General features: G+C 43.4%; 1 protein-coding gene across 1 annotated transcript in view; it reads left to right on the forward strand.

The window, feature by feature from the left end:
* Positions 1-19014, forward strand: part of LOC147900325 (deSI-like protein At4g17486) — a 38375-nt gene extending 19361 nt beyond the window's left edge. The window contains exons 3-4 of the mRNA XM_087377333.1: positions 18429-18496; positions 18591-19014. Of these exons, the coding sequence (XP_087233459.1) occupies positions 18429-18496; positions 18591-18872 (350 nt within the window). The 3' untranslated portion in view covers positions 18873-19014. The remainder of the gene's footprint in view (positions 1-18428; positions 18497-18590) is intronic.
* Positions 19015-19896: the final 882 nt, after the last annotated feature.

Genomic DNA, 19896 nt, shown 5'->3' on the forward strand with positions numbered 1-19896 from the left:
TGAATATGGAATAATCATGTGACAAAATACCGAGACCCTCTATGGGTTGTGACATTCATTGGTCCACTATGCACAATCTGCAACACCCTTTGTGCTCTTACTGAACCTGGACCATCCTTTTGGAACGGTAGGTGATGCAACTTTCCAAGAGCACAAGCTTCACACACCTCTTGAGCAAGTTGCTGTAATTTTGGCACTCCTTCAACCATATTATGATTATGCAAATATGTCAAAGCTCTGTGATGTGCATGACCAAACCTGGCATGCCATAAATCACCTGGAGTAGCAGAAGAGACAGCCATAGCATGTTGATTATAGGGTTGAGCATCAAGCTTGTAAAGACCCATGTTGGCTCATAAGAACTTGTAGCCACAATCTCATACCCTTTAATTGGATCCTTGATCCTACATTGATCATCCTGAAATTCCACAAGCATGTGCTGATCGTGAGCCATGGATGGAACAGAAACAAGGTTTTTTCTCAAGTTAGGAACATACCAGACGTTACGAATATACTTTTTCTTTCTTGAATCCAGAAGGATGGGAACATCTCTCACTCCTGTGATGTCTTGAGTGGCATCATTGGCACAAGTAACCTGTCTGCCGTAAACAAGTTTGATTTCTTCAAACCACTCTTTCCTGTGAGTCATGTGCGTCGATGCACCACTATCTAGATACCAAGTATCTATGGCAGCAAATGAAGAATCACCAGATGAAGCAAGAGAAGCATCATGTGCAACTAAATCCCTCTTGGCACCAAAGCTGTGCTGAAATGCAATAAACACATAATCCTTTCCCTCTTGTGCAAGTTTGCATGAGATGGTGAAGCATTGGCATTTTCACCTGGTGCCACATAATTACTACCTGTGCCTTGCCTCTTTTTCTCATTGGCAATCCTTTTCTGGCACTCTGCAATGTAATGATCAAGCTTCTTGCAATAATTGCATTTGCCTTTCTTTACCTTTGCACCTTTATCCACATTCCTTGTATTTGTGTTTGCATTCTCCTCCTTTCTGGGCTGATAAGCATGGCTGGTCTTATTCTGAAATTTACCCTTTCCATGAGTGGCACGTGCTTACTCACTCTGACCAAAGGAACATGCTGAATTGGAAGTCGGCGTTTCTTGTTGTAAGAGCAAGCCAACTAACTCCTCAAAACTAAGTGGAGTAGCCTTGAGCATAATGGTCAAGGAAGTAACAAACGCATCATATGAGGGTGCCTGACTATTTATTGTGATAGAGACCAATTTCTTGTCTTCTATATCCTCATCAATAGCTGCGAGCATCCCAAATGTTAGTAATCTTTGCAATATGAGCTGAAATAGTTTGACCTTCCTGCATGGACAAATCATTGAGCTTATTATTCAAAGCAATGCTTCTTGCTTCATTCTTCACATTCCACATACTTTTGAATCCATCCCAAGCTGCCTTTGAAGTCTTGCAAGACTTGATAGTGGACTTAATGTGTGTCTTCACAGACAAAGCAATCAAAGGCAAAGCTTAGGCATCCTTGTGATCAAACCTCTTTTGATCTTCTGTGGGAGCGGTAGTAGAAGCTTGAATGGTAGCACCAGAAGTGGAAGATGCACTTGTGCTAGATCCAGCAGGTCTAGTCTCATCACCATTCACGATGTCCCATAAGCCCTTTCCAACCAAGATATTCTTGAGTGTAAACGACCACAAAGCATAGTTGGGTCCATCCAACTTATCTGCTTCAGTCATGGTACCAAAATTCTCATTGAGAGACATGATTGCAAGCTCAAGAATAAATGCAAATGTACCTGCAAAGAAAAGACAGCAAATGGACAACTGAAAGACCACTCAATGCTATGCAATCACTGCAATGGCATTCACTGACAGTGGCTGCTCTGAAATAGCAATAAATCTGCCCCAAAAATTCTGCTCAAACCTTAACCACTTCTGGGATACAAAATGCAATCAAGCACTATATTTCTGCCCCAAAAAGTTGTCCTCAACCACAGCCAAACAATGGTTCAAATGCAATGTATTTCTACCCCAAAAAATCAGCTTGAATCTCAGCCAAACAATGGCTCACAATGCAATAGCAAACTCTTGCTTAATAGGCATCCAAAAGTGCATCAACTTACAACCAACACTTGGCTTAAAAAATGCACAACACTTGAGCAATGATTTCCACTCAATGTGTAGTCAAAAAACTGTCCCAAATGCACTGACACCTGTGCAATGCAATCTGCAAGACACCTGCACAATGCTATCTGCAAGAATCAACTGGGAGAGGCTGAAAATGAGCTGAAGCAAGGATCTCGAGCTCGAGCAGGAGCAGGAGCAAAAGTCAAACCAACAAGCTGAATCCGGAGTTGGAGATGCGAATGGCGAGCTGGAGAGGCAATGGGCAGCAATGTCTAGGTGTACATGTGTACAAATGGCAGTACGGATGGCGAGGCAGTGTACGGAGCTGTTTGTAGGCGCAATGTACGGAAATCAGTCAAAAATAAGTAAAACGTAAATGATATAGCTGGTATCTTCTGATCTGTTGCTCAGAGTGAAATTTTGAGAGCACGAACAGCTCCAAAAGGGGAGTAAAACCCTAGTAAGATTGGTCAAAACTCCTCCGGGTTGCCCGACATAGCTATGAAACTTCTGGTATCCAAAATTTCTTGGAAAAATGCACGTGATGCAAAATGAAGTCGCCCAGCGGAGGAGTGCTTCTTCGTGCAAGATCTTGAAACAAAACTGAAGCTTGAGATCACCTGAAGCTCGTGCTCAAGACAACCAAAAGAGAAGTCGACCAACAAGAACTTACTTCTTCTCCACGACAGAAGTGCAACAGGAGCACGCGGGAGAACAGGGAAGCAATTGACAGGGCTGGAAGGACTAGCTCTGATACCTATGAGGGGTTGTACCCTCTGCCCTCCAGCGGACCTGCACATCAGGGAGTTGTCCCTAGGCGCCTCCACACAACCCTAGAAGGGCCTCAAGGACAGCCCTAAAAGGGGGCCTCTCCTCTGCATTGATCAGGCTGCCAATACACTAGACTACCACAAACAAGGCCCTCTTTCTCTAGGTGACATGAGGAGATGTGGACCTTTAACAGGATCGACATATTTTATGGATAATTGGACTTTGGATAGAGGTGGTACTATTTGCATTGTACCTTGGGTATCTACTTTTGATCAATATCCAGCTATTATTTTTGTTTTTGAGCCTCACACTCATGATTGATGTACTAATATTAGGATTTTAGATGCTTTTATATAGAGGATTTGTGATCAGTGGCAATCATGTAAATTTGGGATTCTTTCTGACATGATGGTTTACTATGGGAAGCTCAAGAGATATGATATTTGTTAGAAGTTGGTAGGCTTGAAATGGAAGAATAGAAAAAACCCTCAGATGCTTGGGTCCATGAGTGCCTTGTTGCAGCAAGGGCTTACCAATCGACTCTTATGGAGAGTAGACTGAGCTTTCTTATCATGCACGGGAGTCTTTTTGAATCATATGGGGGGAAAGCATCATTAAACACTTTTTGTCTACTCTTGTTCTTAGACATGGCATAGAAAATTCTAATGTTATTGGTGTGCACTTGGAGCCAATCAAAGTAATGGGCCTTGTTGAGTAGTGTTATTTTACACAATGTGGTGATTTATTCCATTCATAATGGATTATACAAGAGGTGGGAAAGTAAGAATACTATCCCTAGCGTCTACAATTTGCGATAAAAGCCAAGGGGGTGGTCTCTAGTTTCGTGACATCTGTTGGATAGGGAGAGGAGCAAGATAACTCTAGGAATGGAAAGGAAAGATGGCAAACATAATGAAATGGAAATGAAAGCAATGAACAAGTACTCACATGTAGACCAAGATAGCTTGACTTGATTGATTGATTGATGTGACAAGTGAATACAACACTCATACAGAGTGGACACACACACTCAAGTACCATATGTATATGGGATAGCTCCCAATATGCCACATGATACTTTCTCACACAAAGAGTTATAAAACTAGTTTCTAGTACACACTAGAACACACTCTTTGACTATGATTTCTCTAACATCCCCCCTTAGAGCAAAGAGCGTGAGACCCAACACGCAAGGAGTAAACTTGGCTCCTTTGAAAGCACTATCTTCCTAGAAAGATTTTAAAGAAAACTCTCCTTGCGCATAAATTGATAGTTTGACATTGTGACGCTGCAGGATAAAACAACAAGGTCTGGCAATAGTAATGGCTAGGGCCACAACAATGTACACTAGAATGGTAGTGGAGCATATCATGTGCCAGAAATCACGCTACGGCACGATTGCAGATCTATAGCAGCAAACAGGTAACATAGCAAAGTTGCGAGAACAAAACAAGAGAACTGAAATAGTCGGCAACACAGGCGAGCTGCACAACAAAGCAATAGAGGCCCACACCACAGGCACACGTTGTGCTAACGACGATGGGCACGAGCATTGGCAGACCTGCACAAGGTTGTTAGAGGCCAAGCTGGGCGGCTCAAGTGATTGGATAGCCAACATTGAACAAACTGCATATGAGCAAATTACTATAGGAAGAGCCCAAAGACAAGCCACAAACATTTGCACTAGTATAGGTAAGTAGAGTCCCATGAGATAAGACACAAATTGTAGAAAAGGAGATAGGGGTAGATTTAGAGGAAGGGCGATAGAATAGCAGAAGGGAGTGAGAGAGAGGAAGAACGGAGCAGAATGGGAGGAGAGAGAGAGAGAGAGAAATAGAGAGTGAGTAGGGAGAAGAGTGAGTGTGAGCGTAGGCAGTAGGTTGCAGGAAGGAGGAGGGGAAGTAGATAGGATTAGATGTCACATCAAAAGGTGTACAAATAAGGGTAGATGGGGACTTATATAGTCCCTCCACATTTCCCACCTAAGAGGCCTCTAAAGGTCCTCTAAATTGCCCCTTTTCCCCCTTCATTACTGCCATCCCTTCCCATAGAAAATTGCCCTCAAAATTTCACAGCATGGCTGTCCAAAAAGTGCAGCAAACAGCAACTGCTAATCAGCCGAGTAGGAGATAGGGGTGGACCGTGGTCTTGGACAATGCTTTCTGGTTGTCATGAATTTTCATCCTCAGGGAGTCCCCGCTACTTGAGAAGATACTCTATGTATGTAGACCTTGTTGCGGAGTACATGGTCTCTGAAACCCACGATGCGCTCTGGAACATAGAGGATGTGGCCCTCATCCAGAGGTGGCAACTCAGGAAGAACATGGACATGCTATCCCACATGTGGTTTTAGCAAAGACACATTAAAAACATCATGGATCTTGGAGGTATTGGGTAGCTCCAATTGATATGCTACCTCTTCAACCTTGCGGATGATCCTGGAAGGACCATAATACCTTTGAGCAAGATTTGTGTTGGTATTACCTTTCAGCGAGGCATGGAGATGCAAATGCACATAATCTCCCTCTTTGAAAGACAAATCTCTCTTGCGTTCATCTGCATATTTCTTCTACTTGGCTTGGGCATCCTGCATATTCTTTTTTGCCAATTGCAAAAGGGCTTCCATCCTCTCCAAGTCGTTTCATGCTTGCTGATTTTTCACAGCCATGTCAGCAATTGAAGAAGGCATCCCGACCTTGCATCCGTACATTGCCTCAAACGGGCTCATGCCAATGGAGAGATGCTTGGTACTGTTGTAGCAAATTTCAGCAAGTGCAAACCATTTATCCCTAGACTTTTGGGTATCATGACAAAAGTGCCTGAAATATTCCTCCACCCGTTTGTTCACCCTTTCCGACTGTCCATCAGTCTAAGGATGGTAAGCAGTGCTAGGTCTGAGTAAAGTACCCACTGCTGTAAATATCTCCTACCAAAAGTGACCCATAAATTTTACATCTCTGTCACTGACAATTTCCTGAGGGAAACCATGATGCTTAAAGACATGCTCAATGAATTGCCAAGTAACTTGTGATGCTGAATACTGGTTCTCAGTGGGTATGAAATGGGTCATTCTATCCATCACAACAAAGATGCTGTCCCATCCCCTTTCTGTAGAAGGCAATCCCGTGATGAAATCCATTGCTATGTGCTTCCATTTTCCCTCTGGAATGGGTAATGGTTGCAAGAGACCTGCGGGTAATTTTCTGTCCACTTTATTCTGTTGGCAAGGCAAGCATTCAGCCTCGTATTTAACGATCTCTCTCCACATGCCTTCCAGGATAAAGTTCTGCTTGATTCTTTCATATGTTTTAGTGATACCCGTATGCCCAGCCATGGGAGAGGAGTGCATTTCTTGCAAAACCAATTGTCTATATTTTGAGTTTGGTCCTAAAGAAATCCTGTCCTAGCACCACAACAGCCCATTACACAATTTGAATTCCGGATGACCCTAACTAGAAGGCTTATGCAAATTTGAAAATATGGGAGCTGCCTTAGAATTTTGCATATACTCTTCTTGAATGCCATGAATCCATTCCTGTGGTAGAGATAGCAGACAATTTGCACGGCCACATCCTGGTCAAGGCATTTGCAACCACATGTTCCTTTCCTTTTCTGTACTCAATGTCAAAATCATAGGATTGACTGCAGCCAATCACTTCTTCTGCTTATATGTCAAATTTGGCTGGGTGAGGGAGAACCTGAGTGTCTTATGATCTGTTTTCAGCTTAATTTTACTTCCGTATAGATAGTGGTGCCATTTCTTGAAAGCATGCAAGATAGCCAACATCTCGTGCTCATAAACATCACGTGGAAAGAAATGCAACAAGGGAGCTGCTGCTCCTCCCCCCTCTAGCTGCCCTCTCCCCTCCTTGCCAGCCCCTCCCCTTCCCTCTCAGCCAGCTCCTCCTCTCTCTTAGCCTCTCCCCTCTCTCAGCCCCTCCCTTTCAGCCTCTTCCCTCCCCCTTTGAGCCTAGAAGGCTACATAGATTATATACCAATCATCATATATCAATAAACATATATATCATGGCAACAGTTAGTCAGTCACATGTGACATGAATGAAATTTGCATCCCAATAAATATAATCAAAAGGAAACTATCGACTCTCAATAGTCAAAGCTCACAAGATTCATCCTAATGAGGTCGCTCCCACTGTTGGATCTAAAGTCCCCATCAATGATAGCATGGTTAAGTCAAACTCAATGTTTGTTGTTACATCCTACTCACCAAAAAAAAAAAAAAGCTAAAAAATAAGAGTCTAAAGGTGTCTTAAGTGTCTTATCATAAGACATGAGTGTCTTAACAACCATGACAGATTGAGATGGATCTTTACTTCAACCCATCTTAGATCTCCCTCTTCCCCTCTCATGGCTGCCATTTTAAAAGCTTGGGGCAGCTTCAAAGGCACTCTTCAAAGAGTTCCACCCTCCTCTCGCAAAGAAATAGATAGGTAACCAATCATGTGGAATGACTCTATATTGGATGAGCATGACAGATCACTAGGAGTGTCACCAGTAGTCTAGATGGGAGAGGGGACCTGTTTCCACAGTAGGTGCCTGGAAGGCTTTTAGGAAGCTTCCAAAGGATCATAGACTCTTATCAGTTCGCCACCTCAAAGGGAGTGCAGTCAGGATGCAGCAGATAGAGGCAGCCATACCAGTAGAGCGACGACACTCTGTGGAGTCATGCTCTCTCTAGGATGTTTCCTGTACTCTTTTTAAAGCTGTTCATGCCTCGGTAGACACATCATGGGAGACTCGAGCTAGCACTGCAGCTTGGCATATTTGGAGGGCTAGATGTACGAAGGCGATGGAGGGTTCCCAAGTTAACCCTTTCTAGTCTATGGCCAGTATATGGATTGATACTATACACACACTGATGGCCATCTGGGCGAGCATGCAGGGATCCTCCAGAGCAGCTACAGTTAGGAGAGAGACTTTTTTCAGAGTTTGGAGAGGATCTCCTTTCTTCTCTGAGTCTCCTTCAAGGTTGAGGTGGCATTTTCAGCCTCCACCTTGGATTTTTATTAGCTCTTTTTGAGCTGGTTTCTTTCCTCATGCATGGCATGATGTACTCCCACATTAGAGCATGCTCTTGCGGTTTTCATTCATACATAATGAAGTAATCTTAAAAAAAAAACAAAATAAACATGGTAAATGGTAATTGAGTTCTCTGGCATCAAACTTCCTGCTTTCAAAGGCTATTACCCTGTGTTCTTGCCTCACAACAGCCCCTAATCCTTTGCCACTGGCATCTGGCTCCACAATGAAAGGATGCGAAAAATAAGGGCATTCCAAGACAGGTGCATGAGTGAGAGTAAATTCCAGGTCTTCAAAGCTGCCTTTGACCACCGAAAAGCTTCCTTCTTCAAGAGGTCAGTAAGAGGAGCTGCCCTCTTGGCAAATTTGCGAATAAAGCGCTTGTAGAAGGAAGCAAGACCTAAAAATCCTCTCCATTGGGTGGGATTTTGTGGCTGTGGCCAATCTTTGATGCATTTCACCTTTGAGGAGCCACCCGAATGCTACGTCTACTCACAATGTGCCCCAGGTACTCAACCTCCTTAGCCATAAAAGTGCATTTGCTGGCTTTTGCATAAAGCTGATGCATCCTCAAAATTTCCAGCACCTGCTTCACATGCTTAATGTGCTCCCGTCTATCCTTGCTATAAATGAGGATATCATCAAAGAAAACCAGCATGCATCTGAAAAGAAGTAGCTGCAATATCTTGTTCATCAGCTCTTGGAAGGTGGCCGGTGCATTAGTCAATCCAAAAGGCATCACCTTGAATTCATACAAGCCCCGTTCTGTGCGGAAGGCCGTCTTGTGCTCATCTCATTCTTTCACCCTGATTTGATGGTAACCAAACCTCAAATCTAGCTTCGTGAAAAAGCAAGCACCCTTGAGTTCATCCAACAGATCATCTATCCTAGGAATTGCAAACATGTTCTTGATAGTGACCTTATTTAGATCCCTGTAATCAATGCACATGCGATACGATCCATCTTTCTTCTTCACCAGAAGCACCGGGGAGGCAAAAGGAGGAGTGCTATGAGAGATGAAGTCCTTCTCAAACAATTCCCGCACCTGTACTGCTACTTCCTCCCGCTCAACCTTAGAGAGACAGAATGAGGCTTTGTTTATGGGCTTACTGCCTGCAATGGCATGATCTACATCCCTCTTGGGAGGCAATTGGGATGACATATCAGTAAATAAATCACCAAACTCCGAGAGCAACTTCTACATATCACAATCCTCAACACAGGGAATACTATCCCCCTGAGATACTAACACATTCACTGCATAGAGGGCATGCTCCTTCCTGAGCTCTTTGGCCAACTGCCTTGTTGAAATGACCTGCAATTTAGGAGTGGCAATGCCATGCAATGCTACAATTCTACCCTTGTGGACAAAGCTGAGTGATAGGGCATTTAAATCCATGCTGACTTTACCCAAAGATTTTAGCCAATTGCAGCTGAGGACAGCATCTATTGGGCTCATGTCCAGTGAGATCCCTAGCAAATTCATAATCCTCAGAGAGCTTGATCCTTGCATCTTGGCAACAAAATTTACTGATCAAATGCTGTCCATTTGCCACCTCTACTCTCAGCCCATTATCAATCTCAGTAGCAAACAATCCCACCTTCTGTAAGGTCTTACAATTGATGAAACTATGAGTGCTACCATTGTCCACAAGCATGTGAACAGTCCTGTCATTAATTTGGCCTTTCAATCTAATAGTTTCAGCACTTTTGGCACCCATCAAGGCATGAAAAGAGATAGCATAAAATTGTTTGCTGCGCATCCAATAGATCTCCTCCTTGTCCACTGGAGCATTTCCACTTGCATCTTCTCGGGCATGAAACGGTATAGCAACTTGATGCTCCACATGAAAGGCTGTCTGCCAATGGCCTCTCATGCCACAGGTGGGATGAGTGTCATTGGATTGTTTACCATGCATATTATGTTCAGTAGCACCACCGGGATCAAAGGGAAAATCAGCCCCCTTCGTGGCTCTAGTATCTGAAGCTTCTTCCACGTGTTGTGTACCCTCTGAATCATCATGAGTGGCATCCAAGGTCTCAGAAGCATCCATTAAATCCTCATCATCCGATATCTCAAAAATCATGCTGAGTTTGCAGTGCCACTGTTACACATTTTGCAAACTTCCCGATGCTCAGGAGTCCACTTCTCACCACACTTAAAGCATAAGTTTGCCCACTTTCTGCTGCCCATAATAGCCCTGGTGTGTTGTTTAAATTCTGATTTTTCATTTCCAGCAGTTGGCTTAGTATCAAATGACCTGTATGGCTTAGCATATGGCATCTTGCTGCCTGTAGCAGTGGGAAACCTCGAAATGGTGGTGCTGCTGATTTCCTATCATGCCAATCAGTCACCTTAGGCTTCTTCTCAACGTTATTTGCATTCCCATATGCGCTGCTCACTACCATCTTATACATGCTGGCATATTTGGGCTAAACACCTCTGCCAATTGGGTTGCGTGCTCAATTGTTTGAGGGTTATGCGCCTTCACATCTACAGCCAAAGAAGGATTCAATCTCTGGATGAAATGCAACAACTTCTCTTTCTCAGATACGTCTTGTACAAACAAGGGAAGTCTCCAAAAGTGTTACAAGTACTCTTGGATTGTACTAGTTTGCGACAATGCATAGAATTCAGCCAAGTACTGATCCAAGATGAGTGAGGATACGAAGGTAGTAACTATCATTTCTTTAAAATCCCTCCATGTAGTTGGCCTTTGAGGTGAATCCCTCATATACGGCCACCATGTATGTGCATAGTCCTGCATGTGCATACTTGCAAAGATTATGTGGTCCTCCTCCTGCTTTGGGTAGACGCAGAAATAATCTTCTAGCTTCGTAAGCCATTTCTCTAGCTCAGTAGGTGTGCGAGTGTCCCCTTTGAACTTATACACTGTGAGTTTGTCCTTGACATCCTTGGTTGCATAATTCCTGTGTGCATAACCTCCAAAAGTGCGGGCATCACCACGCTTGAGGTTCACATAATCAGAGAAAGACATTGGCCTTAGGTAGGGTCTTATATGAACGCAAGGAATTTGCCAACATCTCATCAAAAGTGGGTTTCTGCCCACCACTAACCCCCTGCTACGTAGTAGCTGCTGCCATCTGATGCATTGGCTGTGTCTGGCTATATGTGCTCACTGGCGGAGCCACTGGCGGAGCGATAGGTGCATGAACCCGGCTGGGTCGCTGTGCCAAATGCATCTCTCTGAAATGATGGCATGCCAAAGGGTCGAGAAGAGGACCGATCTCTCTCGCAGGTGTGTGGGCTACCGTATAACCCAAAACCAGCTCCAGGCATATTTTGATAAAATATGAAGAGGGGAGAGGAGAAGAGTGGAGATGAGGAGAGAGGGCACAGCTAGAGAGCACACCACAAATGACTAACTGTACACTAGATTTAGTTGAAAATGTATGATATATATAAACCCATTTAGGGTTAGGGTTAGGGCATCTAACCCTTTTCTTTATAGCACTCTATCGGGTTAGTGCTATGCACATATGATTGTGTCCAGTCAATGCTTTATAAGGAGTTATACCGTGTATGGATTTGGTAGGAAGCCGATTAAGCAAGTAGTTTGTAGTGGCTATTGCTTCTGCCCAATATTGATTCGGAAGATGCTTCTCACTAAGCATTGCTCTAGAATTGTCTGCTAAAGTGTCTGCTAAAGTACGATTCTTCCTTTCAGCTTTTGCATTCTGCTGAGGAGTATTTGCACATGTGAATTGTCTTCGAATATCGTGACATCTGCAAAAGTTCATGAATGCTGAAGACATGTATTTACCTCCTCTATCTGATCTCATGACTTTGATCTTTCTGCCTGTCTGGTTTTCTACCATGGCTTTGAATTCTTGAAATCTGGAAAAGACTTCAGATTTCTCTTTTAGAAAGTAGACTCAACAATATCCGTTGTAGTTGTCGATGAAAGTCAAGTAGTAAAGTGAACCATTGATGCTGCGGGTCTACACATAACCCCATACATCTGTATGTATCAAATCAAGAATACCTCGTGCACGAGAGGTACTTCTGTCGAAATTTGTTCGCTTTTGTTTGCCGAAGCAGCATGCTTCGCAAGCTTTTTCAAGAAACTGTAGCTTAGGAATCCCAATTGCCATATTTTGATTACTGAGATCTAACAAGTACTCTAATAAGTACTTGAAATTAACACGACCATATCTCTTGTGCCATTTTGTAGATAGTGGCATCTGTTGCGGTTGAGTTGACATGGCATGCTTATCTGGTACTGTAGCTAACATTTTGTATAAGCGTCCTTCCTTGACACCTTTTGCTACTAGCTAAGATCTTCTGGATTTGTCTCTGATAGTGCATTCATCTCCGTCGAAGAGGACTCTGTAGTTGTGTTCCGTCGTTTGACCTACTGACAAGAGGTTCTTGTTGAGCTTCGAAACATAGAGCACATCTTTCACCAATCCTTTGGTACCAGTGAAATTGTTCATAGGGATAACACCTATCTATTGAACTGGATTCGGTGTATTATCTGCTATTTTTGATGATTTGTCATGTGAGATGATGCATCGTTGTCGATATACCAAGGATCCTGTTCTGCTTGGTCGACTTGATAGTTGAAATCCTCTTTTGGATTGAAATTAGTGTGTAGGTACATTGTATCAGTTTGTTGCATTTCCTCGTTTGCAAGAAACATATTCCCATGTTCATTTGCAAAATGACTGTGACTAGAATGTCCACCACGATGATTTTCTCTGCCGCAGAAGTTTCCTCAATTACTGCTGGATTGATCGCCTTGGTCATACTGCTTCTTGCGGTAATCTCTTTCATAGTGTCCAAACTTGTGACAGTAGTTGTACTGAATGTTTGACACGTTGGTGGATGCATTTCCTCGTCCTTGGAATCTTTCTCGATTGGAATGATTTCCTCTTTGCTGATTCTGATGTTGTTGAGGATGATGCTGATGCTGATGTTGACTTTGCTGATGATGATCACTGATCTACGTCTGCCTCTGCTTCTGTTTGAAGTTGTGAATGCTTGATCATTAGAATGACCTTTGCGTGCTTGAGTGGCCTGAGTCTTGAGTTTTTCACTAAGTAAGACTGACTGAAGTTCTTCTAGTGTTGGTATTTGCCATTGGATGGCAATACTAGATTCTCGTGTCCCTCTCCTAGTCCATTCAAGATGACTTGAACCATTTCTGCTAGATTAATAGTCTCTTCTGCTGTTGCAAGTTGATTGTTGTAGTCTTTTATTCGGAGTACATAAGCATGACCGGTTTCGCCGCTATTGCGGAAACTCAGGTTGATTTGGTTTCAGAGTGTGAGAATCCTGGATGTGTTCTTGGACTCGTGGAGAGTTGTAAACATATCCTAGGCTTCTTTCGATGTCTTGATTGTGTTGAGCTGTTCTAGCATGATATCTTGCACATTCTGCTTGATTAGATGATATGCGTATTTATCTTTCTTATCCCATTTTGCCTGTGCTCGGGCAATGGCAAGATCTGCTACATGTGCGGAAACTGTTTGTATAGCTGTAGATTCCGCTGTTGGTGTTGTGACAACAGGTGGAGTAGAGCTACTGTTGGCTGGATCGTCCAATGGTCTAGGTGTAGATCCATCGACATACTCCCATTTGTCCTCAAGGACAAGAATGGTTTCCATTCGGTATTTCCATGTGTCGTAATTGGAGTTGTCTAGCTTAGCAGATGCCTCCAGATTGAGGTTGGTAGTCGTAGACATGGCACAAGAAATGCCCGTGGGATTCACTCTTCATTAAAGGGAGACGTCACCTGTGTGCATGAACTTCAAGAAAACCCCCTATTTAAGATCCATGTAGGATGATAAAACACCCCTATTTAAGCTTATAAGATACCACCGAAATTATATTATGTCCCCCCCTTTCCTTAAATTTACGTTCTTTCTCAATTATTTAGATTACACAACAAGCAAATTTAGATTACTTTCCCTATGACTATTTAAAACCATACACAAAACCAAACTTGTTCGGACTAGTTACCCAAGGTAGCCTATACTATGTCCCCCCCTCTTAAATATGGCATGGCCCCCCTAACTTAAATTCAATATTGGGAAAAAATAAAAAGGGCCCCCACCCCTAAATGTATAAGCTTATGCCTCATTTCAAAAAGGCCCCCTATTGTACACTCACGTGATATCATAAGTTCCCCCCTGTGAATCCCCCGGGAAGAAATGTACTCAAAGTGTTGTGAGAATCACTGCATGAATCAACTGCAAAACATTGACTGTGCCAAGTGAAATCTGAACTGTCGGTGAAGATAGAACTGCAATAAATAAAAATGATCTGAATTACAAGGCTTGTGACAAATGATGCCGGGAATAGCCAAGAGGCTTAACAAGGTTGAAATGATGTGCACAATGCCGTGAAAATAGCCGAATAGGCTTTACAATGATGGCATGTGTGTGAGAAATCAAATCATGTGCTATCTGCCCACTGAACAATCGGCAATGCCTTTGAACACTCTGAAGTCAGCTTATTGAACTGATGAACGTTAGGTTTCAGGTAATGTGATGATGTGAAACCGTATGTGAGCGTAGGGACTGACTCCGAGTACGTACTAGTCGGGAATTTCGGGCATGGCTTAGATTGGCAACTTAGGGAGATTCAAAGCGTCCCCTCTATGGCGATCTAGTCTACTCTGGTCTAGATCTATACCAATCGTGGGCTTAATAATGTGTAATTAAACGCGGCATGGTGCCTAGCACATAAGTGTAATTAATCCCTAGGCCCAAAGGCATTCCAAGGAATTAAAAGAGTGGTTGTTGGGAAATGATGACGTGGCATTTTTAATGGGCTCCCTAGAGGGCCATGTATCTTCAGTGGCTCCCCCTAGAGTTCCAGGTGGCTCTAGTGCCTTCAACATGCTCCTTTGCGATTCCTGGACCTTCTTGGGTCTTCTGAACTTCACGTGTGTGGTTTTCTCTCTCATCTTCTCCCTTTGTTGAGATTTTGGACTGGTTTTTCAGCCGCCTTCAGCTGAATTCCATTTTTCTTCATAACTCCTTACCCGTTTGGATTCCTCGACTTTCGTTTGGCCCGATGGCTTCGTCTCTGCCTCCCCTTCGTAGTGATATGCTTTTCCCTCTGTGCGTTTGGCAGAACGGGCAGAGCTGAGCACTTCTTTTGCTGGTCGAATTTGCAAAAGTGGCTTTTTCTGGACCTTTTTGCTTCTATAGCCTCCTTGGCCTCTCCTCTTGCAAAGCTACAGCTTTTTGTTGAATTTCGAGTGGTCCCACGCACTGGTTGACTGGTTTTTCTCAGTTTTGGAGGACTTTACGGCGATGAAACTTTTCCAAAACCTTCTCAATGCATTCCTCTTTGAAGCACGCTTCTTTTGAGCCCAAGAACTCCCACTTCTTCACGACAGAAGTGCTTCTTTTTGCATTTTTCAGTGGAATTCTTGCTGGTCGGCTCTTGTAAATGCTCTTTCTTCATGCCTTTGCACTCCTCTTTGGCTGAGAATGCAATTGGGCATTGGCTACTATGTCCTCTTGGGGATTGAGGACTTGGTTCAAGTTTTTAGGGCTTGGTGAGTTGTGATTTTGATGCTGCAATTTCTTTTTGCCATAAGCTATTGGTTGGCTTCGTGTGCCACCTCTTTCTTGGTTCACAGGTGCTTAGGTAGTGTTACATGAGTCATTCTTTGGTTGGGTACTTTGCTGATTTTATTTCAGAGCTTTGAAAAGCTTTGTGAATGCCATCCGGAAACCACTCAAAGAGAGTGCAGCTTGCTTTGTGAGCTGTAAATAAGTGTGGAAGTGATTAAAGGTTTAGTTCCACTGCCCTCTGAGTGATTAGAGGCTGGTTTCATTAGTTCCATTGCTGGGATACCACACACTCTTCCTCAAGAGGTGGGCCTCGGTATTTTGGTGGAAGGATATCTTTGCTGCACTTTTTGACAGCTGAATATTACAGCCATAAACACGGTGAGTACCCATGAGCAAGAGAGCTCCATAACTCCTCAAAGGAGAAGGTAGGAAAGCCTTAATGATCTAGCTAGTGTATAGCTGCAGGGAGCATAACAAATGCCTTTTGAGCATGCCACACATGAACCTACAACTCAGCTCAATGGTGATACTAGTTCTAGCAATGAGTTAGATGATGCTACTATGTTGAATGCACAGCTTGCAAGTGCAGTGACTGCTTTGACTTAGCTGACTCAAAACTTGGCTCAGATTGTGCAAACAAATGCCAAGAAGAAGAAGAAATCAAGAAAGCACAAGCACGGAAAGAGTGAGTACACACATGCATCAACTTCTCATGGCGGACAGCACACTCATGCATCAGTTTCCCATGAGGGACAGCCATCAAAAATGACTAAGAAAGTGACTTCCAAGAGAGAGGAATCTCCCAAAAGAGCACTTGAGAAAGAGGTACAAAAAGTACAGGCAATGCAACAGTATGAGCAGCCAGACAAGGCCTTGGTTTGGGTACTTCTACTCAAAATAATAATGTGCATTCCATAAATGTGGCTCAGCCACCTCAGCCATATTTGAGGCAGCAACTTGAATATTTTGGTACAAATTCTATCTTTGATGCTATGTTGATTTCACCGCCAATTGGGCATAGAAAGCAAGCCATGTATGACAATGTGTGAATGCAGCCAGGCATGCAAGCCACATCACATGCTCCCATGCCTAATGTTCAGCCAAGCATGGCTCTCCCTAGTGAAGGGAATGCTGCAAAAATACAGCCATCTTTGGGACAGCCAACATCAAATGTATATAAAGAATTTAAGGATGGTGGTTCTCATGTCAAGTTTGAGACATATAATGGAGTACAGGACATGGGGGCTGAAACCCTCACTGCAAAACTCGACTACCTAGAGGAGGTAAATCCTCACCAGATCCTTGAAGAGGTTGAGGCTGTCCTGCTGGTCTGCTACGGGAGGCCTTGTTGCTGCTATTCTGACGCTGTGATGCCCAACTGTGGGATGAAGATTGAGGGCCGAAGGCTGCCCTGTTATAGCTGTTAGGTCAATCTGACCGATTTGGTCAACGTCGAGCATTGACCTTGGCCGGCTGGTCAACGCCTACTGTTGACCAGGGTGGTCAAAAAGTCAACGTTGACTCTTGAAGAGAAACGAAAATGTCCTGCGATGAGGTGGTGTTGGTTGTGTGCTGATTGCTGACTACACAAGGCTGCCTGCATGGCTGTACGGATGCTTGTATGGCAGTTGGCCTGGCTGCCTGCGTTGGCACTAGCTAGCATGGCCACGGCTTGTGGATGCTCGTGACATCCCCTTTTGCTGAAACTCGAACTAGGGTATAAAAGGGGACTCCCTTGTGGTGGAGGTGACTATCTGTGGTATATCGGGATGATAAATCCTGATCCGAATGCCTGGTTCATGAATCTGGAAATGATTGCTAAACTCATGAATCCTGATCTGCAGGTACTGAATGCCTGAATTTGGTCCTATCTTCTGTTACGAATATGTGTTGTGGATTAATATTCTAGGATGAGGCTCCCTGTGTTTTTTCTCGGTGCATATAGGTGATAGGGGCGGAGAAGACTGGGTGTGAGAGAGGCATCCCGGTCTTGCTGTAACCCTGTTGCTTGCTGTAATACTATATCCAGCTGTAATACTGTAGCTTGCTGGCGCCGGTCTCGAACCCCTTGAAAGATTGATATCAAAGGTCAAGGTGGGAACACCCTTACTCCAACAGATGAACTTGGCCCCATGGCTTGGGATTTTGACATCCAAGCCTTGGTGCTGATAATTTGGTTGGACTTCGAACTGGTGCCACCATCGTGCTCCCAAGATGGCATCCGTTGCTTGAGTAAGTGCGACCCTGAGTGGCCGACTATGTAGAGAACTTGAGGGTTTGGGTTTGTGATTGCATGGGAGTAGAATGTGTGTGGCCTGCGCTTTACCCATTTAAAGACTTTCTCTGCAATGTGCTCGATGGCATCAGCAATCCTAGACTGTAGTCCAGGCCTCAAAGGATCTAGAGTGAAAAAGGCTGACCAGGGGTTCATTTATAGATGCCACCGAAAACAGAATGGACTGAAAGTGAGGACCCACAATGCCTCTTTTGGAGTATCTGACATCAAATGGAAAGGAACCTCTGCCAAAAATGCAGGAAAGTGAACAAGGTTAACATCATGTGTGGCTAGAATGGTTTTACTTTTGCCTCACCTTTGATGCCATCAAAAAGCCTTTGGTTCCACCTATGGCACAAGGAATGGGAGATAATAATTTCTCCATTGCCTACACTGGGGAGGACGATGATCCAAAGGTGTGAGCCTAAGGAAGCCAAATGCCACGGATTTTTCGAGACAAAAGGGGATCCTGCCAACCATAGGATGAGAGGGTTGAGGATGAGCATTGAGGTAGTTGGTTTACCTTGAATATATCTTGTTTTTGGTTTTACTTGCTTTTGTCTGTATATGGCTAGAAGAAACTTGAAACTATATGGGATTGTCTTGGTGCCTGCTTATTTGTCTGGTGGATTGAGGTGCAGTTGATAGTGGATTAAATTGTGGTTTTTGCTGTGATAGCCTGGGTGAACCGCTTTGCGCATGCTGGGGATGCTGCAGTGGAAGTTGCAGAAACTACAATAAAACGGGTCAGGATATGCTGTTGATTAAGAACTTGAGACCTTTTGTGGTTGTTAACTTATTCAATTCTCTTCAGGGATTGATGAATTTAGATTTGTGCAGCTTCGGCAGGCAAAGACAGAGATTGTTTCTGCAAGTAAAGTTGCATATCGATTTATGATGGGGGGTGGCTCAACGTCTTCGATCGTCCCAGATTCAGGAGCTGTTGATTCTGTTGCCCCAAACAGGAATGGCACGAATCTGTTTCGATTGTCTTTTCTGAAAACTCCTGCAGCTTTCATATCAAGAAACTGCTTAGGTTTCCAGGAACAGGCCATGGTGGAAAAGTCGCAAGTTGAAACATTATCGAAGGATGCAACTAGCCTCGACAGGTCTTCCCTCTGAAGCAAAACAGATTTATGTGCTACTAAGACTGGTTGATATACTCTGCTCTGTATATTAACTTCTGGGTGCGGGAAAAGCACCGACTTAAAAAGGTTTGTCTTAGGGTTGGGTGACATCTAGTAAACCTGATGTAATTAAGATTTATAATTATATTTGGAGGTATGCAGTCTCTCTACAAATGCAGTGTATGCCACGTCAGTATCAGGCCAGCTAGATCAGTCTGTGTGCTTATACAAAAACTAGATGCTGTAAAAGTATAAGGTTCTTGTTCCTTTAAATATGTGCACTCGCAAGAAATTTGCCAAATGTCTGCTTATCATTGTAAAGCTGTTGACATCCCAGCCTTGTACCTGCTGTAGCAAAGCCTACATCTATTTCTTTACTTCTTGAATCTTGTACCTCTCCTTATCAATTCATTCCATTTTCTCACTAGCCATCATTCCTTCACCTGGGCTAATTCTTTCGGTTAAGGCTCCATGTGTACTTGCAATCCCTTCAATTCTCATTCCAAAAAATTAAACCTTCTGGGCATTATTAGATCAAGATATTGGGCAAAACGAACAAGACAGCAAAACATTGGTTTGGGCATAGAAAATTGAGTATGCTGCAAGCAACGCAGAGAACATACTAATGGGTTATAATATAAACATCTTCAAAAGGGGAATCAGCATTTATCAAGGCTTGAATCAGTTGGGCAAAAGCTCACAGAAGGAATGAAGATGTTAATCAAAAAGGGACCGAAGGTCAGGGTTGATATTATAGGGTCTTTCAGGAAAAAATAAAGCCCATATTGCTCAATAACTTTTTGAATTTTCTTTTTTCAAAGCTCTTTTGATACTCTCTTTTCTTGTACTAATGGAAACCCTCTTATGCCAACCTTAATTTAGCTTGCTAATGCTGCAATGCCTATTGTTAGCATAAGAGCATTGCATTAATCAGAGTGAACAAGATGTACAAAGTCCTAGCTGTGCTGATTTTTCATTTTTTGGCTTTCCTTACCCATCAGCCAAGAGACGTAGTGGAG

Source organism: Dipteris shenzhenensis, chromosome 7, assembly GCF_047967505.1.
Source record: "Dipteris shenzhenensis isolate YYH24624 ecotype China chromosome 7, Dip_SZ_1.0, whole genome shotgun sequence".
Taxonomy (NCBI): Eukaryota; Viridiplantae; Streptophyta; class Polypodiopsida; order Gleicheniales; family Dipteridaceae; genus Dipteris; species Dipteris shenzhenensis.